The sequence below is a fragment of the Chamaea fasciata genome, unplaced genomic scaffold (genome assembly GCF_029207755.1).
Source record: "Chamaea fasciata isolate MVZ Bird 193981 ecotype frontalis unplaced genomic scaffold, bChaFas1.0.hap1 SCAF_2, whole genome shotgun sequence".
NCBI classification, from domain to species: domain Eukaryota; kingdom Metazoa; phylum Chordata; class Aves; order Passeriformes; family Sylviidae; genus Chamaea; species Chamaea fasciata.
Genome location: NW_027094087.1, coordinates 96,311,077 through 96,332,721, shown reverse-complemented (window position 1 = coordinate 96,332,721; position 21,645 = coordinate 96,311,077). Strand labels below are relative to the sequence as shown.

The 21,645-nt window shown below is 42.2% G+C and overlaps 1 protein-coding gene across 2 annotated transcripts in view; it reads right to left on the bottom strand.

The window, feature by feature from the left end:
* CLCN4 (chloride voltage-gated channel 4) overlaps positions 1-21,645 on the bottom strand; it is a 41,624-nt gene that overhangs the window by 17,657 nt on the left and 2,322 nt on the right. For both annotated transcript variants that reach the window (XM_066176808.1, XM_066176809.1), the window contains exons 2-5: positions 13,041-13,192; positions 12,582-12,681; positions 6,403-6,590; positions 1,011-1,133 (exon numbers count right to left, since the gene is read on the bottom strand). In XM_066176808.1, the coding sequence (XP_066032905.1) occupies positions 1,011-1,133; positions 6,403-6,590; positions 12,582-12,681; positions 13,041-13,184 (555 nt within the window). In that variant the 5' untranslated portion in view covers positions 13,185-13,192. The remainder of the gene's footprint in view (positions 1-1,010; positions 1,134-6,402; positions 6,591-12,581; positions 12,682-13,040; positions 13,193-21,645) is intronic.

Here is a 21,645-nt window from a genome sequence, read left to right as displayed (position 1 = left end):
AAACAAAGGCTGCAGGGTGGGATTTGGGGTTGGACTCCAGGCCTGGAAATGGGCTGGCGCTGAGCATCACCTCACATGAGGGATTTACCACTTGGAAACTGGTTTTATAGTTAACTATGAAAACTTTTTAAAACCACAAATATATCAAACACATAACAAAGACACACATGACTACTTTGAAACATGGAAATTATTCAAATATTTTAAATTATTTGTGGTGAGTTTTTTGAAACATTTGGATGCTTCTCTTAGAGGTCAAGAACAAAAGTATGCCAAGATTTCTGAGCTTTGGGCTGTTGATTCTGCCAGATTCCTAAATAATAATTCGAGTGGTTCAATAGCACTTTTAACAAGAGACTGCCTTGATTTCAAATACTTATAATAACTCTGCTGGTTCAATTACAGGATTCTTCATTTAACAGTTTAAATATGGACCGAGGCTCAATACGTAGAATACTGAAAATCAAGTAGATATTTTGGCTGCTATAATGTCGCCATGCCGGCACAATGTACATTACTCTGCCTTCAGGAACACAATTTGCAAAAGATGTGCACCAGACACTTTTCAGGCATCCCAAATGATGGGCATCTTCAGCAGTTTAGGAAACCTTAGCTTTGTAGCCCACCCTCTTCTTTTTATTTTGCTTTTATTCAAAATCCAGCCTAGAAAATAACTGGTTTTGTAACTGGCTGAAGTAATTTCATCCTAGGAAAATTCTCTATAATCTTCTAGTGAGTATGTCTCCTGGAGATGTTGATTTTTAATTCACACTCTGGCAGTGAACAAGTACATGCATTAACCTGTCACAGTGACATATGAACACTTTTTACTATAAAAAACTTAGATGATCACTATAAAAGCATTAAAAAAGGAATGAAGGCAGATGAGATGGAAAGACAATTTCCTTGTTGCTATGCTATCTCATAGTACAGTTATGGAATGGGAAAAGGCAGTAATTTTTGTTGTTGTTTGGGTTTTTTTGGATAGTCATGCACAAGGAGAAACTCACCTCTGGAATTCCAGAACCACAGGCGTAAGGAGCAAACACTCTGACCAGGGAGACTGCCAGGAAAGCAAAACATAGAGCCCACATAATGTACAGAAAATAGTTTAGAATGTAAGCACTTGCACCCTAGAAAAATAACAGTAACAAACACTGTTAGACAAATGCAGATTGGAAAATCTCACACTTTTACTAGGGATCATGATGGCATGGAGCCTGATTTTTCATTTACATGGTAAGTATTCTTTACCTCAGGAAGGACAAATAACTTTATACACTCCAACAGTTTTATTACTCATAGAAAGAAGCATCATACTAATAAACACCTAACCCAGCCCATACAGTCTGTCTGCATGGGACCCAAATACCTTACACTGAGCACCTTCCAACCATTAAAAAATCTAACTAACCCACACAAAGTTTCAAAACATCAAACAAATACATCACAAGGGCAAAAAGCAATAGGTAATGAAAAGGCACCTAATGAAGGAATTTGCTGAGTTCATCCCATGGTGGGGGACAAGGAATGAGACCCTGATACATATTTTTCTGAGGGCTGGTATTCAAAGGTCAGTTCTCCATGCAGATGCTGATCTTTTCAAACAACATCCCTGTGTATATCAGTAGCCAGTTCAGTTAACAGGAAGGATAAAACCATAAATAAATCCTTTCTTTCTATATAGTGCTGTCCACGATAGGGTTGAAAATAATTTAAAAACACCATAGCTTGGCAGAACCCACTCACATCTCAGTCATTTTTGCCCTAATACTTTAAAATCATTCCAGTCAGTAATAAGCCTATCTTCAAACTGAGTAACCTTAATTTTCCAGCAGAAAGGGAATACTAGTGATCATTGGCAATGGCTGACTGTGCAGTGCCATGGTGAAAGCATAGTCAATAGTGACCTTTAAGTTTCTACCTTTTGCCAATGGTCAAATCAAAACTTTTGTTAAAATCTGCCTTGGAATACCTCTGCCTCTTCACATGCATATTTTTTTAAATTGATTTCAAAAGCCCACCTACATAGACAAAAGAGAATCTACTCAGCAGCATCAAATCAATACAAGGAGCTTAAGCCTTCAAACAATATCCTGTAGCAACATGACACTGCAGAGTAAAAAACTGAGATGAATCTCAGTGCATGAATTGGTATGAATCTTTCACCTTTAAGTGAACTCTTCCTACCGGATGCAATCCCAGCTGCTCAAGAACATCAGGGCCCCTGTCTCTGCTCTGCAGGACAGCAGCCTGGATATCAACATTATGATAAATCAAGTAGGAAAACAGGCATTAATCAATTGTATCAGTTAACAGAGCTGGTCAAGCCTTGTTCCCAGTCATAAAAAAACTTAGAGATGAGAAGTCTCCCTGTTTTCAAATCTGCAAGGAATCAACTTTTAACAGCATGGATGTTTGCTACCTCCATTTTCCAGGTCTGTCCAAAGGAATATGCAGTAAGCATGCTAACCCTTATCCTTGTGGATGCATCTGGAAGAAGGGCAATTTGTTAAGCTGGTGCTTGCAGAAGTTAGCAGCTGGCTTTGCTGATGATAGCAGAATGCTGAAGCAATACAATGTTATCCCCCAATGCCCTGAGACTAAGCAGTCATGGATCCCGCACTTGCAGTGATTGACATCCGGCTGTAGTAACCAAGGATCTTTGTTGCCACAGCTGAAGACAGTCTCATGAATGTCTTCTCCTAGTGCTTTCAATTACTAACAGCTATGACAATATTTACCCTTTCTCTAGAGAAAACTCTGGATATCTTGCCTCAGGGCAAAATCCTCCTGTCAGTGTGAACCTGGAATACCTCCAAAGAAGGCCAACACCATTACAAAAATTTGGCCCTACTAGGTTAAGAAAAAGCTGTAATTTTGCTTCTAAATTCACTGGAGGAAAATTAACTTTGTTTCTTTTTACTTCTTCTTTTGCATCTCAGAAGTCATAAGAAAACTCTGTCAGCTCGTTACTGCAGTCACACATACACCTACAGTGCTATGGCAGGACCCCACAGGAGTCTGTATGGCCAGTTCAATCTTATCCCTCGGGACATCTTTCATTGTTACATTTTCCAGATATCTGGCATTCTGCAGGTTCAACTGCAGCAACTTCTAATGATTAATAATACGAAAACCTTTGGGAAGTGAAGCAGCAGTAACTCAGTATAACAAATGGTTCATTTCTAATCCATTACATGCCGTTACTGAGGCTCTGAATCAGTGAAAGTCTTGAGCATGTACACTGGAGTCAGCGACTGAAGCAGATCACCAGCAGAGCTGATCCTGCCATGACCTTTCCCATGATAGCTCAAAAGACTCACCCTGGAAGCAATAGTAATGAAGCAAAAAGGAAAACTGAGCAAAATTTTGGATTTTAGTTTTCAAGGCCAAGCAATATTTCAGATCTGGTGTCAGTCCAGTTTAGATACAAATGGAACACAGTTGGAAACATCCGCCACAAACTCAGGACACAGAAATAAACCGCATCCCTCAGGATGCCCTCCAGTGTGTGGTTACTCCAGAGGCCCAGAGCTCAACTCTGTCTCGATAGGGATCTCACAGTTTGCAGAATCTCTCCTATGGATGTTACAGCAGTGTGTGTCCTCAAGACTGACAGGTTCAAGGCTGAAAAACTGAGAAGTGGGTTCCAGGTTTAGAGGGGCTTCCTTGTCCTGCAGGTCTCAGCTTCATGACAGGAGATCCAGAAGCCCTGGGATAGGAATTCAGTCCATTGCTGGATCCAGTGTCATGATCCATGGAAGACATGGGGTCTTTTCCTCTACCCTGGACATGTGTAAGCCATCAAAAATGGGGTTCTCAGCTCTGGGGTTGGGACCAAACTGAATCTGCAGAACAGGGAAAGTCCAGATCACCGGTGACACCTGATGACCTTTTGATCTGCCAGTGAATTTGAGGTTTTGAAACTTTCTCACACTAAAAAACCCTCTTCACATCCTATTTGGAAGTAGTTCAAGACCAGAAGGGTGAAGGATAATCGGCCTACAAAACAGTGATTAGGGAAGAAAACATAGCTTGGTAGGTGTCTAATGGGCTATTACATTTTCCATAATAATTTATATCAAGCCTCTGCTTTGGGCTCATTTTATAGGAGCACTAGAATGGAAACATTTTTCAAGAGATGCCATAGGAAACATCACAATTCTCTGTGAAAATGTATGTACAGGGTTTATCACAGCCATAGATTGGCAAAACCACAAGGAAGAACTGATCTAAATCTCAGTCCTCAAAATGTCAAATTCAGTTTGCTATGATGAGAAAGAATCACAGTCATGCATTAAAAAAGGTGCATGCATGTCTGACCAGAGTATCTTTAAGGAAACTGTTCCAAATACTTTTTGCCTAAATTGTGCTCCAATGCGCACTTTTATTTTATAGGGCTCTTATGTAAATGTCAGGCACAAAGTGAAACATAGAAAAAAAATCCAGCAAAATTATTCTGAAACTCAGTCAAGTTTAGTGTATTTTGATACCTACTAAAATTCTCCACCTCTATAGAAACCATACAGCACAAAACTTGCCCATATCATAAGTCTTTCGAACAGAAGCCTTTTGAACAAAACAGTTTTTTTACTTTCCAAATTCACATATTTATTGGGCTTTCCCTGGAATTTCAGTGTAACACAAACAGACAGATATATTAATATATATTTACAGCCTCCATCAGACCCTCAGGAACCCACAGATCTTAGAGGCCCATTTGTTTTAGGAAAGTAACTAAAACCAAGCCAAGATGAACCTTTTCTTCTTTGTCCTACTGTGACAGTACACCAGGGGGTGAGAAGCCCAATTTGAGCACAAAGTGAGTGAAGTTTCACACTGCTCACCTGACTGATACCTTTTCTAAAGGTCACAGCACACAACAGTCATGACTGCTGGTTTTGAGAAGCTGGAGAAAGCAATAAATTTTCTCAAGGATTTGCATCTTTCCTATATTCCAGCCAAAGTAACAGCATGTCAAACACATGCACAGGATTTCCAAATCCCCTAATAATTTTAACAGTTTCCTCTTTTTTCCCTTCCCACGTTTTTGTTGGGGGTTTTTGTATTTTTTTTCGCTTAAATTACAACATCAGCCCCATCCTTTATATCAGGGTAATATTTATTCACTGTCACACAGACACAGCCACCCAAACATCTGTTGATGAAGACCAGGCAAACCTAGCAAACCTCTGGCAAAGGGAAGCTCAGCACTGTGACTGGCAACCACGCTGAGCGATTTTATGTGGTGAGAATATTCAGGGACACTGAGCACCCCCACTTCTTCCACTGCAGTTCATTAGAATCATAGAAAATTGAGCTACAGCTATGCACAGACACTCTCACCTAGTACTGCTTGTCCTGTAAACCTGAAGCAGCCCTGAAGGGAACATGAATGACACACTTGCCCGGCAATGAAGGTGTCTTCAAAAACCGTCTGCAACACCAGGCAACCTCCACACTGGGGGAAGATCTGAGACAACCTCTCCAAATCACCCACCCACACATCATATTCAGTTTCTGTCAAATTCAAGTCAGAAATAAGGAGGAAGGGGGAGCTTGAGACAATAATTCTGCCAACGATTTGATTTGTGAAGGGATCAATATTATTCAATGCATTCAATAACTTAGATTGAAAATGAAATGTGGTTTTTGTAATTTTTTTGCAAGTATTATCTGCCAAATGATATACAGAAAGGCTTCTTTTTATTGTTTCCAAAATGAAACTTTCAGCTCCTTTGCTTTGAAACAGCATTCTTTGTACTTAAAATTACTACAATTATGAAAAAAAATCTTAAAATAGAAGCTTCATGTCTGTCCAGATCAGCTTTTTCCTTTCCTGTCCAACATCCCTGCAAATCCTTCACTCTGGCCATCCCCAGGGAGCCCACTCTTTTCCCAGTTTTTGGTGCTAGCTAGGTCTCTTGATGTGTCATAGACAAAAATTATTGCAAGGGATAAACAAGAAGTTCTTATGCAGCTCCTTTTATCAGAATACATAAAGCCCCATCTGCAATCCCAAAAAGTCCTCCTAAATTTATTTGTCAGTGCTCATCTTTCTTTTGTCCCAAAAATATGTTTAAAAGGAAAAAAGAAAATGCAGCTCAGGTCCCCTGGTGATCATGCCATGCATGTTATGAAATGCTTTTAGTTTAATACTGACAAAAAGAAGAGTGCAATCTGACAGTTTTCCAGTTTCCATTGCACTGAAACCACAGGACCTCCTTCAAGTTAAGCAGATATTGCTTGTGAAAATGTCTTTTTTTGCAGTTTGCTCAGTTTATTACTTTCTGTTTCAGAGAAACTCTCTGGAGGGAACATCAGGAAGTTCCTCCAACATCATGAAAAAAGGGCATTGCCTGGCCTGCTGCAGCCCCAAGCTAATCAGGCCTCCCGTACCTCAGACTGGCTTACAAGGAGTTCAGACCATTTCTGCCACTGGGGACATTTGTCCCTGTCATCAAATGTTGTTTCATTGGACGTCCAGCAGCACTGCTCATGGCTGTACCAGAAGGCAGACAGGCAGACACCCTCTTTCAGGTCTGTCATCCAATCCACAGCTAAATCTATCACTCCAGCTAATGTACCTGGGAAAAGAAACACAGAGAATAAAATGCTGACATTAAAAATAATAAAGTTGCAAGGATAACATATTTAATTTTAATAACAGAATAAAACCTGTGATTTGGGTAAGCAGGCACAATGTAAGGCTGGGTTCTCAGCCTGGAGAAGGTTCCAAGGAGACCTCATAGCAGCCTCCCAGTACCTAAAGGGGGCTTATAAGATGGGGACAGACTTTCTATCAGGGCCTGTTGCAGTAGGGCAAGGGCTAACAGTTTTAAACTAGGAGAGGTTGATTTAGACTAAGTATAAGGAACAATATTTTTATAATGAGGGTGGTGAAACACTGGAACAGGTTGCCCGGGGAGGTGGATGCCCCATCCCTGGAAACATTCACGGTCAGGTTGGACAGGGCTCGGAACAGCCTGATCCAGTTGAAGATGACCCTGCTCATGGCAGGGGTGTTGGACAGGACGGCCTTTAAAGGCCCCTTCCAACCCAAACTATCCTCTGCGTCAATAAATACAAATATACCAAAGAACTGGGGGCAATAACAAGTTTTTCTGACCCTCAACACTCTCTCATAAGCTTTTATTTTAAGCATTTTCATTTTCACACTGACTGATGGCCAAATAGGGGAGATACAACCAATGTCAGGCCTGCAGCCTGTCCCAGGCAGGTTCCCCATCCGGCTGAGATGGGGAGGACATCGTGCAGGATCTCGATAGACACACTGAGCCACGGGTCTCAAACTCCTCTGTATTTCAGGGACGAGATGGAGGAGATGGGTGTGTGTGTTTATGCACAGCTTTACTGATCCCAACACAGCAACGTTTTAGGATGATTTCATTACGACATAGCGTGGATGCCAAATTCTGACTTTTGAACTTAACAGAATGGGACTTTTGATATGTGTGTACACTGATCAGCAGTCTGGACACGCAGAATAAAATTATCTTTCAAATCCTCCCTGTAGCTCCATGCTCGTTTCAGTTTCTCCCCGGTAATTACACAGAGCTACAGTGACACCCGGTGGCCACCAGACACAGACACAGACAAACTTGCTGTGGCCAGATACAAAAAGAGAACATTTCTGCTTCTCTAGGTCATTTGCTCGTCGGCAATAACAACCTGTCCCAGCAGCAGCACCCTCAGAGCAGGGGGTCCCCAGGAATGCCAGAGCAGCAGGAATGAGAGGCTGGGAGCAGCCAGAACACAAAGGCAGAGCCATGTTCTGTCCCTATACTCATACTTTCTGGGAAGAATTAAACCAGCGGCTGATAGAAGAGTCATTTAGTGTTTTCCTGACCCTTCTCGTATACAATGGAAAGCAGAAGTCATCATTACTTTTACAAATAATCATTAAAAAATATTCAGGAGACTGCTAATTGATTTGAACAGAATTTATCAATGCGTATCAATGTACTGAGGAAAAATACTTTGTAAAGTGCAAACTGATTTGGTTTTATGTTTCCAAAACTTAAAAACTTGTGGCTCCTGCTAAGAATGCAATTACATGAAGCAGGGGTTGGAGCTGTTCCCCTTTCCCCCAGCAGCTGGGGCAGACAAGTGGGTCCAAGAGCTGGTTTATTTCATCTGGAACTAAAGTTTCCTGATTTTCATTTCTGTAAAAGAGGCAGGGGGAAAAAAACACATTTCAAATCATTCAAGAACCTTTTTTTTACTCCCAAGACCAGAAAAAACCCACAGGTTCTTCTCCCACCCTTAAGAAGGATACTTGCCCCCACACTGACAAGCAGTGGTGCTCAGGGTAGCAGTGAAGAATTTCACTTGTATAAAAATAATCTGAAGAACTATACAGATATACCAGACAGGATGACCAAAAAACAAAAAAAACCCAAACAAACAAAAAAACCCAAACAAAAAACCCCACCAAAAAAAAAAAAAAAAAAAAAAAAAAACAGGCCACAGAAGGGAGAGATGATGTCTTTAACAATTATTTTCTTTCATGATGATCTTGCCTTAATCTTGCTTATTCTTTTCCAATTTTCCCAAGTTTCTATGGAAACAATGAACCATACTGCTAGATGACGATGAATCATTGCATTGCTGGCAACATCAGCATGCACAGCTTCCTGCTTTGCAGTGAGTTCTAAATTCTCCTCCAATTTTATGAAAGTTTCAGAAACAAGGAATTTTCAACTCTTGGACATGACCACCAAATGCTGTGCCTCTTGCACCTCTTGATGGATCTTCAACATTCTCTGTAACCTTCAAAATTTACATCACACTTAACCAGGCAGCTGCATATTAACACTACCTAGCAAAAGGTGCAAAGGAAGACAGATTTTTAAATGTGTTTCCCCAGTAAAGTTAACAATCATACTGAAGAACAAACATTCAGTTCTTTAATATAATAAGCTCATAGGCCTCTCAGCACCAGTAAGAAAATATGCTTAATTTAGCAGTTGATTTGATCCCTTTTGCCAAATTCTCAGGGATCCACATAAAGAGGAAAATACTTTTTCCTACATGGAATTTACTACACCAGCCTTCAAGAGAAGACAATAATAAGGAGGCCCAGGATAATTATGCAATAAGTGAATGCTTCACCACCTATGTGACCAGAGCTAGAAGTTTTTCAAGTTCTGAATTTTTGCAACTTTAAGTGAAAACAATGCAAGTGCTAGACAGTTCAGTATCTCAAGGTCAAGCTTTTAATTTCTTGTGCTTATTTTGGCTTCCAAGACTGTAAAAAAGCATAAATTTACCTCCGTGCTTCTCTCATGAAAGGAGATGAGTTTGTTCCCCCTTCCATGTAACCTCCTGCCTGGAAGGAAATACAACGGAGTACTCCAAAGCCAGACAATGCTGAACTTCATTTTAGATATTAGGCTTTTACCTCTCTCCTTTTCGATGGCAAATTTCTTCCTTTACAGTGCCCTGATGAGAATGCTAAAAATTTGCTTTGAAAAGATAGTTTTTCTCATACACATGTATCAGAAAACAGGATCACCCAAGTGGTGCAGCACAGAATTGCAAAGGGAATTCTTGCACATCCAGCCTCAGGATCAGAGCACTTCAGCATTACTATGCTGTATTTTTTGTCACATACCTTTAGAAAACACAGACACTTGCTGATCTATAAAGAGCATATGCATTCAGTTGGCCAGTAGTAATGGTCAGGCTGAAGAATATCTACTGGTCTGCAGGGAGGATGGGACCAGCAAAAATTCAGAGTTCCTTAAAAACAAACGCCTAAAATTTTGGCATTCATATGTAAATTTTTAGGCTCATTCTCCATACATTGCTTTATATGAGGAAAGCACGGAAACTCAGACAGGCCCAGGTAGCGTACAATATCTTTTTCTAGATCATTGTGTGAACAGTCTTCATCTGATCTCCCCACCAAACAACACTTGTGGGTTTGACTGTTCCTTCCCTTTTCTCACCAATTAGCAGGTTTTGGCTATCAAAGCCTCATTTCCAGGAGCTCCTCAGTGCCCTTCCTGCCATCTGACTGTGTCCTACACCATCATCTCCCTTCAGCCTGATGTTCAAGGTCCTGTGGGTACTTGCCACAGACTGAAGGCAGTGAGGGGCTCTGCTCAGGGTAATTTATGTGTGCACCCTCACACAGGAAGCTATGATGTGATGCCAGTGGCTTCTGTTACATTCTCAATATACCTTGCTGTTATCTGTAACCCTGAAGCTGCCTCTGCTGTGAGCAGAAAGCCAGAGCAGAATCCCTCCAGATACCCCTTTCCCACCAACACTTTTCTGGGACTAACAAAGGAGGCAGGTTTGATGACACTCCAAAAACGAAAAGATATATATGTATGACACAATACATGTATCATACTGCCAAATGGGACGGTCCTCTCCTTCCTGCCTCCATCAGCTATATTTTGTTTGCTTGTGGCTCTGCGGCAGCCAACACTGCAGAGCCTACAAATCAACCGAAAGCTAATCTGGCCAAAATTCATTTTTTCCAGCAAGTCAGAACCAGTATTCACTCGCCCAGTGCAGATACACTTGCACAGAGCAACAGGGCCCAGTGGTAGATGCTGGAAAACTGGAGAACAAGGACTGCTCCTTGTTGGCTCGTGTTGACAGTAGAGGTGCAGCCTTTGAGGTATTCCAAAATCTGAAAGACAAAGTTTACCAAGTCGATGGGATTTGGGCTTCTACATCAGTTAAGCTCCTTTTAAACTCCTGGACCTGGGTAAATGACCCAAGTGCTTTTGGAAACTTGTGGAAGCCCCTGACAGCCTCTTCCCAAGAGTCCCATCTTGCTGTCCTCCATGCCCAGCACAGGGACAGCAGGGGCAGAACACTCTGTGGGACTCCTGAGCTCCCTGAGTACTGCTGCTGCCACTTTTCCCTTTCTCTCCCACTCCTTGCCATACTTTCTGCTTGCCTCTGGTAATGCCTGGACCTAGCTGCTCAAGGGTTCACCCAGTGTCCATCCACTGAGCCAGGCTACTCCCCTTGGAGCAGCAGTAGCTTCTGGCTGTTCAGCAGAGGAGGGACCATGGAGGAGCCAGGCTGGTCCATGCAATCCCATCTGATCATACAGATCCCCTTGTGGCACACTTTCTTCTCTGAGCAGGCAATATTTTAAGAAGAGAATACAACATGAAGTGCCTCTTGACCGCATCACCATCTCCTCCCTCCCCAAACCTGGCTAAGATACCTGACTAATATGGTTTGACTCTCTGAGGTAAAACCTGTTGCTCTGCACCCCTGTCACTGAAAATGTTGCAAAAGCTACCAGATCTCAGCTGTAGCTTACCCTCAACTCCCATTGCCAGGCTGGGCATATCAGTGTTAGAGCTTATCAGAGAACAGTGACTCTGGCTTTTAACAGCCTTGAAGATTTCAGCAGAGGTTTCATTGCAAACTGGAACTGAATAAAACCTTCTAGGATGTTTTTACTAAAATGGGAATGTGCGCATGTTTACCATATTCTTTGTACGAGTAGAGGATTAATGAGGTCACTGGAGCCCTCAAGGGCTTGCTCTAACTTTATTTGCAGGCAGAATTCTTCATCCCAAATGAGACCAACCTTGGCCTTCAGGCAGGACTCAGCAGCCCTGGTAGTACACAGTCTATCAGACTCTCTTCCCATCTCACCCTCCCAACAAAGTTTTTGTGGAAACAATTACATGTCTATGAAATTACATAATTTTCCAAACACGTCACTTCAGAAATGTTTTCTCAAAAAATTTACCAGTACTTCTGAGGCTCCTAACAACTGTAATAAACATATTAACTTGACAGATGCTGAGCAGGAAATTCCCATCACCCCTTGGAAGCTGGGAAACGTCATATGGTGCTTTTACCAAGCAGCATGACATAGGAGCATCCTGACATCAGTGAAAAAGCATAAAAAATGGCAGCTGTCCGAGCAGGGTCAGAGAAATGCAGCTTTCCAAGCAGGAAGATGTGCTAAACTCAGGAGAAGACAGGAGAATTGAGGAAATTAATGAATTTGCCATGTGAGTTTGAGCAGGTTGTTAAATATGTAATGTCTGTCTGGCCTGGAAGCAGATCTGAAACCAAGTCTGAAACTGTATTTTGCCTTCATGCATACATAAAGAAGATAACCCAGTGGAAATAGCAGTTTATAAAGCTCCCCTGTGAGTGTCCACAACTGATACTTTCCCCACATCGTATTTTTTACTTGCAGAATAAAAGTGATGACAAGAAAAAAAAATCCTCAAAATAAAACTAACTTCTGCAAAGCAAAGATTCAGAAAGTCAAAGCAGCCCATCGAGTGTGAAGCACTCAAATGCAGATTTCCCAAAGCAATAGAAAAATCCCTCTACTGCTGAAAAAAAATTTTTGGTAGGTCAGCACTCAAAAGGAGACTTTGCAAATGGGCATTTTTATTTAGGATCTTAACTGCATGAATGCAAAGTTGTCTCTTTAGCTTTAAAACAAACAAAAAAAAATCAATGGAGAGACAAAGAAGTACTAAGAGAAGCAGATGGTACTGCAGCAGCTTGAGTGAGATGCTTCAGGCATAGCTGTAGCACTAACACACACATACCTGCCAGTAGTCCTATAAGAAGCATTACAACCCATCCTGACCAGGCATCCAGCAAACTCTTGATGAACTCCCATATGGATTCTTTACTTTTGCTTGTAATCTGAAATTAAACATGCATATAGATGTGTTGCTGATTCAGGGTGACAGTTTTAGAGTACAAAGTTTAAAATAATTAAACTACTAGATGGTGCATACAATTTCTCTACTCTCTACTTCCTTCAGTCCTAATAATTTATTCAGAGATGCTCAGCTGATTAAGTTGAAGCAGCCCTTTCATATTTACAAACTCAGGACATCCCATGTCCATATATTTTAAAGTTCTCCTCAAGTCATCACCTATCTATAAGTTTAGAAGTTCTGCTCATGTTGTCAGGCAACAAGGAAGGAAGCAATAACTTTGGAAAAATGCTCTTTTTTGTCACTACCAGGATGTGAAGCATCCAAGCCTGACGCCGTTACCTTGCGATGGCGGTCGGTGTCACGCGATTTCTCCCGCAGCCAGTCGATGGTATGGAAATCTTCATAAGTTCCAACATCGGGAAAAGGCTCATCCAGAAAATCCATCAGGTTGCCTGAACCATTCATGTCTCCTGCATTGACCATATTAGGATCTGCATGTAGAGAAAAAATAAGTTTGTCAATAAATTCAATCAACTTTGTCAAGCATTTCAGGACCAAGTTTCTGAAATATCCCCATGAGCCAGGAAGTCAAGGCAGCATGAAGAGTAGTCCTGGGGGGCACACACAAACTCTTCATACTTGCTTTTAAGAAAGCAGGGGGAGAAATATCCACCACATATCCTACTAAAGCACAAGAGGAAATAAAAGATACCTGTCCCCAGACTACAACAAACATTTAGCATTTGATGGGAACTTGGATGAGGGCACGCAGGAGTATGAGAATGTCTGTTCCAGCATGGTGGTCTGATCAGGGACTTTGGATCAAGATGGGCAACAGAGGACATACCAAGATATCTGGTTTCTGGAGAAACCAGAATCAAAATATACAAGAGACACAAACCTGACAGAGAAAACACGAAGAACATTAGCAGAAACAAATCTCACCACTCATTCTAATTGGAAAGCAGTTGTGTGTGTGCTTCTGGGATACAGACTCAGCTACTGATTAAATCTACACATGACAAAGTGGCAGCTGGGTCCAGGAGGGCTCCAGCAGCTGGGCAGGGGGGTTCTGAGGTAGGACTGGAGAAGGCAACTGTGCATTTCTACATCACTTAACAAAGTGTTGTTCTAAAGATGGTTAATCCCATCCATCCTAAAAGAGATGCCTGGGAAATGGGGTTTTCCAGAGAATACCTAGAGCTTGTAATCTGAAATGGTATGTCTAAAAAAAATCTGTTACCATGGAGTTACAAGGGAAAAACATAAAAACATGTAAGAATGGGGACCTACAGAGACTTCTGGGGTTGTATAGAACACATCCTGCAGAGCCTGTAGCTCCTTGACTGACACAAGGTAACCTTTGCTGGTCCCTGATGAGGCCAGCACAGTGCCAATGACTGCCACCTGCTTCATTCCACTAGGCATAGAAATGGGAATTTCACAAAAATTTGGATCTTTGAAACTGTGAGGAAATTCCCCAACTCTGTAATTGGAACAGGAAAAGATGTAGTAGATAAGCTTTTAGTGGACTGTCCATAAACCCTGATACTCTGCTCAGCCCTCTTTACTTAGCATCTTTTTTCTTCCCCTCTCCCCATTTTCAACTGTTTAACTTGGAACTTCACCATATAATTTTTTGCCTTAGTGGTGACTTTAGCAATGCAACAAGTGTGAATACTCAGCTTTGTCCATCTCTGCTCTCCACTGCATAGGGTTTTTGGGTGACACAGACAATGTGCTGAGCACAAGCAGCTGAGAAAAGCATTATCTTACAGGCAACCAGCAGGTCACCATTATACCATTAATAGAAGCCCTTTCAAATGCGGAAATCAAGTAATCTCCAAGCACCATGGCGTGTTTGTCTGAAAGAGAATCGCGCAAGTGAATCACAGCCTGGGGAAGGAAACTCAATGCAGAGCAGGTGTCCTATGCAGAGTTGCAGAGCACAAATAAGAGCTGCCACAAAATTGGGGTGATTTAAAAAGCAGAAGTTTAGAAGAGCGACAATTGAGAACAGTGATCCTTCGCCAAGCAGGTGAGAGCACGCTCCCGTTTGCTGAGTGAAATGAGAAGCTGAAGGTGGGATGCTGGGGCTGACAACAGGAGCTGAAGCTGCAAGGGGAGGCTGAGCTCAGTGTCTCCTAAGAGGACTGGAAAGGGAAGCTGAAATGAGGTGAAAGGATTAAACCATGCTATTACTTTTTAACGTTGTGATACTTTGCAGATCATTTGCTTCACCCTATTCTTACCATATAGCAAAGAAGGACCTGTAAAGAACATGCAGCTCAGACTGTCTGCCTGCACCAGGCAGCACCCTCTGCTAAATAAACAAACTTCTAGAAACTCTTCTGGACACTGAAAGCATTGGCAAGTTTTCCTTCATACCACAAGAAAATTACCCAACATACTAGTTATATCATGTAAAAAATAGCTTTTTAAGTATGTTGTCAATGCCCAGCACATGACAGTATTGTGATGGATAATACCAGGCCAGACCACAAGTATGTACGATAATTACAATCTCAGTCTGAATCTACCCCAAAAATACGTGCTACACAACATGTCCAAGGAGAGAAAAAATGTGCTAGAGACCACAGGGCCATGGAAGACTAAGAAAACAAACTAACTCTGAACTCAAGGTAGTATACCAGTACCTGGAAATTGCAGTGAACTGGATGATTGCCAGCCTTAAAGTTCACTTCAGGTACTACGGTTTTGAAAGCAGAGATGTGATATCAGATTAAGCAAAACACAATTTTAGTAAATAAAACCTAGCTACAGCATTTTAGAACTGGTACTACAGAGTTCCCACCTTACATCCTATCACCAAGCACTATAGGTATCCCTTTCTTTCTCTCACTTTACTTTGGCATCTGCAATAATTTCCAAGGTTTATTTCAGGATGAGCTAACTTGCCCTCCAAGTGAAGCTTGCAGAGATGCTTTCGGTTCTGCCGGCAGAACTGGAGCCTTACACCAATCAGGCAGTTACAGATATTTTAATGCACATAAATTAAGGGCAAATTAACCTCATCCAAACATGAATTATAGCCAGGTGTACTGCAGCATTATACCCCAATGATGGCAAAAGCACGAGCAGCTGTGGTGCTGGTTGTCTCGTCTAGCATGAGAAATCTGCACTTTACTCAGGACACTAAAACCAGGACTCCTTTCACAGCTGATGACAGGAAATGAACTATTTACATTAGAATGACAGAGATTACTTCACAGAAGTGATAATTTCTGTTTATTGATCACAAAGAAATGTCAGAGGTAGACATGTTCACCTGGTCTAATGAGTACAACCCTACCAGTTAAAAAGAAAACATTGCAATACCATGACATGCAGAATTAGTTACAAATGCAGCTCCTCAGACCGGAGAATCTAAGAGAGTTGGATGCTCTGACAGAGCTTATTGTGTAAGCTGAAAGGTGTTGAGTCTTTCTGAAGAATTGTCTAACATTTGTATTTCATCCATTTGTTGTTCCATGTCTTAGACATCCTTGCTGTCTTTTCCACTACTTTTGCAGATGTAGATGCAACATAATTTGTGCAAGGGCTGTTTCCTGCTTAGTCCCCATATTCTTTTCCTAATAATTTCTGGCACTCCGCAAGCTGTTCCTAGGGCAGACATCCAACACTAAGCAGCCTGCTGTGACTCCTGGAGAGACAGCGGCCAGTTTGGAGCCCATCATTCTGTAATCTCTTAGGGACATTTTGTGCTTTCCTTTCCCTTCATCCACTTTGAATTCCATCAGCCATTTTATTCCCTACAATAGAGAGCCTTAACAGTGAACACTCATTTCTACAACTAGCTTACAGTATCTACAATTGAATGTATCAACATTCCGCTTTAATAATTGCAAACAGGTTCTTTCTAGAAAATGAACTAGAAAACAAACAAACCTGACTGAACCACGTATCTTTGAAACTCACACGGTTCTGGTTAGCAGACTTCCCTGGATTTAGACCTATGCCAGACTACTGTGATCCTGTAGATGTAGCAAAGTACTGGCAGGGACTGAGTCACAAATCAAGGGAGGCCACAGTGCTAGACTGACAGTTGTGCCTCCTGATAGAGGCTCTCCTGGCTGCCACACAACCCTAGACACCTTCCAGAAATCTTAGGCCAGATCAATCTGATGGTCAGTCCCTGATCTCCCAGCTAGCCAGGCTTGGTGCACAGTATTCTGGAGTTAGTTACCCTACAAATATCAGAGGAGCTGCATAAGAGCAAGCTGGAAGTAAGGGTCCAAATATCAGCCTGTGAAGGTTTATGACTGTAGGAAACCAGATAATTTTTAAACACATAAGGAAAGCAAAGAAAAGATTCATGCAAACAAACTACAGAAGCCAGGGTGCAAACACAGGGAGCTGCTGATGGACCAGAATACACCAACATGCACAGCTGGTACTACATAGACACAAGATCTCATTACATTTACCCACTTTTTTATTCTTTTCTAAAGAACCAAAAGGGAGTAGTATTATCCTATTAAGGGTCACATTTTTTCTGCAAGTCTCTCCGTGAGTAAACTCTTGCTTAGTCACTTGACTTTGATCAGCATGGAGTTAAGTTTTATGGAAGAGCGATAAATCACATTTACAGTGAAAATGCTGACAAACTCTCAGCTTTAGAGCACTGTTACAGCACGTGCAAATGTAAAGCCACAGCTAGAAGAGCTCTATCAGTGAACTGACATTCTAGGTAGCATGCTGACTGACTGATCAGATATGAAATGTGTTTGACATGGCAAGCACAGACCAAAACATCCCATGGTTCAAAGAGGCTGAAAAGTATACTGATGGAAAACAACTAGTTGAACGAGCATCAAAGGAAAAGTCTTGGCCCTGGCCTATTGCTCCTAGACATGCTAGTTCCATGCTATGTTCCCCTCATCCTGTTTTCTGTTTTAATTGGATACATTGCACTGAGGCAGGCAGTATGATTTTTAATGCAATTCCAACAAGTTTCAAGTTACTTTCAACAGATCACAGTTACTGAATTACTTCAACACTTCAAATGTTTCTAGCAGACAAATGTTCACCTACATGCTTTGCTGTTTTCCTTGAAGTGGGGGGTTGCTATGTGACACTGACAGGATGCAGGCAGCAAAGAATACCTCTCTTCTGCTGTGGCATAAGGAATAAGTGAACCTGGCAAGAGGCTGGGAGAAGAAAGCAGAAGCCTAAATGCCAGTTGCAAGTTTCTCAATTTACATTTGGAGCGCCTTTTTCAAGGTGTCCAAAGCATCACCTGTTCCATCTCTTACTAATGTGTCATGTGTTAGCCAACACACCAAAGAAGAACACAGTGTGTTTTAGGGCTTTTCTGTGCTCTAGTACCAACACACTCGCTGTGATAAAACAGAGGAAATCTTATTCCAGACACAAAGCTTTGGAATCATGACTCCATCACAGTTGAGCCCATCACTGACCTGAACTGTTGGTCAGATGAGCTGTGCTCATGTGGTGTGACATGACAGCAGTTATTGCAAAAACGAAGGAGCGTGGGGGCTGTGAAAATCCCTGGGATTTATTTTCTATAGCAGTCAGTAATAAGCAAGACAATTTTATTGGCAATCCTCACAAGACCCCCTTGCACTGGCAGATGGTTTGCCACTCTGTGCCTCCAAAACTTGTATTGACTGTTCCAAGGACCAAGCGTGGTGCCCCAGCCTCATGTACTTTATCTGCTCAAGGCGATCTGTCAGGAAAAGGCATCTTCTCCTGAGAGCTGTGTGCTCTGCCAGCATCCATCCATCCCCATTTCCAAGGAATTTAGACCCAGCCACAGAGATAGACACAGAGCACTCTCCTCACAGGGCCTGAATCCAGGCAAGCAGGCCAGTGCTGCCTGTAGAGTGAGCTGAATGACAGAACCATGGAATGGTTCGGGTTGGAAGGGTCAGTGTTCAGAAAGAGCCCCAAGAGGGTAAGGCTGAGGGAGAAAGTTCCTAGAGCCAAGCATCGTTACACCACAGGTCTTCAGCACCACCTGGCCAGAGAAAATGGACCTGGCAGCTGAGGAGGCAGCGAGCGAGATTATTAACAGGGTCATCATAAAAGACATAAATGAAAAGTACTGGGAGATGCTTAGGGGTGTGTGTCTCTTGGGGAGGGGTCAGAGACTGAGGTCTGCTTAGCCTCGACGAGACCAAGGAGGGCCAAGCTGGTAATGTAATTCCCCTTCCACCACCTGCCATGTAGAAGATGATTTAGAAATGGCAACATGGGATATAGAAGACAGATAAACAATTATTCAACATTTTTCTCAGCAAGAAGTAAGATGCAGTTGGGTGGTGATTTTATAAGGAAGAAGTCTTCAGCAAAAGCAAGCAGGCTGAACCCCCAGCAAGTTAAATGGGCGATTTTCTATAGGTTGAAAAATATTTACAGGCAATTTAAGATTATTCCATTTAGAAGCTGCAGATTGAATGAGCCAAACAAGTTATTGACCTTCTGTTTTAGTGTTGAAGTTTATAAAAAGGTGTTAAAATGGCCTTGAATCAGAGTAATCAAGTTCAGACTCCTGGAAAAAGCAGAAAATATTGAACCCACTTACAGCCCTTTTTTAAAAACATAATATGGGAAAAAAAAATTCCCTATAATTTGAGAAAATACACAGGAAAGACAAAATTGGCAAAATGCCTTTCCTACAGTTCAAGGACTAATTGCACAGCCTCCACATACAAGTAAATAGGCCTGAAAATCCTCAGTTTCTCACCACACTAGCACAGGCAGGCTACAGTATCATAAACAATACTGTAAAATATTGCAGCATTTTATTGTATGGCCCCACCACCACATATTATGGAGTTTCCAGCTATGATAGTGTGGTCAAATTAAATACAGTCACATCTTTGATGTGCAGCTTTACCCTGAATAACCTCTATGGAAAAAATTACGAAGCCACAGCAGAGCTCAAAAAACACAAGGCACCAGATCACAGGGGAGAGAGCCTTGGAGAGAAGGGAAAAGCAGGAGGGAACATTCAGGATAAATGGCAGAAAACTGAGGCACTCCTCTGACCAAACCACAGCTTTCAGCTGCATCTCCTCAGCCACCACAGATGCTCATGGGGTGAGCACAGAGAACAGAGCTGGCCAGGGGCACAGGCAAAGGGAGGCACGGGGTGACATGGAGGGGAGCTGATACCCAACCAAGAGGGCTTCCCACCCTTCCATCACAGCCAGGCTCCCTCTTCTCCCTTTTTCCTCCTGAGAGGCATTCCCCTCCTCTGAGGGGTAAGCCACACCCCAACATCCCACCTCCTGCTCCTTCCCACGATGAGTCTTCCTTTAGAAAACAATTTCTTTTGGTATGAAATATCACGTGCCTGCTCCCCCTTCCAGTTCTCTTGGAAAGTCTGAACAAAATTAGTTCAGCTGCTCAGTTATGTCAGAAAGGCAAGGGGGGGGGAAAACATCCCAGTTCTTTTCCTGCAAGCTCCAACTGGAATTTTTGCCAAAATTGGCTCTGTATAAAAAAATGTTAAACTCACATCTCTGTTTCCAGTGAATCTTAAAGGTCCCTCCAATAAATTTACTTGTTAGTACAGATGTTGAGGCTGTGGAAAAAGTAGGAGGGAAGCATCACTGCCTCTGGAACATTCATCTGCAGTTTTGAAACTGAGCTGAAACATCTCTATTAAAAGATGCTCCTCTACTAACAGCACAGAAGTTTGGGCAGATGAGCCTCGTGAACTGTATCAACTCCACACTCCATTACTTCTTGAAGGAAATGAGATTTGATTAGGTTAAACTCTGGATGCCTTCGACTTCTGGGTGAGAAACTACATTTCAGTAGAGAGGACACCCTGGAAAATAGCCTTAACAGTGTAGGAGAATGTATAGCTTCTATTCTCAGTTTCGCTCAAGACCTTTTCTTCACAAAAAAGAGGGGGAATTCCCCCTTCTGAAGCCATGGTTTTTAAAGCCAAGGAGCTCTAAGCCATATCTGAAGAGTCAGGGGTGCTACAGGCTTTTCCTCCTCATGCCAGACACAGCTGAGCTTTGCAGCACCAGATTTCATGTTCCATGTGCTGCTCTTTGCCTCTTCATTCAGAAAATTGTAAGATTAAGGGGGAAAACCAGGTTTGGGACTGCAAAAAGCGAAAGCAAATGCATTCAGAGAGAGCAGAGTTGCACTGTCAGAAGGGAAGTGCCCTGGTACACAGTTACTCCTGAACAGCTCTTTCCTGAAATGGGATGTTCAATGGCATTCAATGTACCTCTCGCTGAAAACCTTTTTAAGCCTTCAGCTTGAAATAAAGCTGATAAATCCACATTGGAAAAGCCATTAATCCGTTCTACCATGTCACTTCTTGTGGTTTGAGCTGAGGTTGTGAGTCATTTTCAAACAGGAGGGTAATGTTTTCCTGCTCACAGGACACTGGCTTTCACTGCTGCATTTGATGCTGATGGGCTGCACAGCTACAGACAAGTTATTTCATCCCCCTGAGAGGAAGCTTCTGCAAGACAGGGAAACCCTTGCCTTGGGGTGATGCTTAAGAGCAAAATGTTAGAAGTGCTTTAAGAAGAGCAGCCTAGTGTAACCCTGCCAGAGTCTCTCTTTTGACATTAATAATTGTGTGTGAATTTTTAGTTCTGCCAGGCTAGAGATGAAGAAAGCTGAAAAAACCCAACACTTGGTGTGGGTTATCAATTAATTAAGACACTTTCGCTACAACCTGTCACTGAGAGGAAAAAATTAACACATACACCCCTGTTGGGTACCCTGGAAGCTGCAGTGTGATTGCAAAAATAGTCAGGAGAAGGACTGGTATCTCTGGGCGGCTCATCACTTTTGAGGGTTGAGCACCATGCTGAGCTAGGAGCTGTTCAGGCCTGAGAGAGGCTGAACACACCACAACACCAACCTCCAACACAAGGAAGATGGCTCTGAACTGCCAAGGACTGGGGGTTGGGAGCATTCTCTT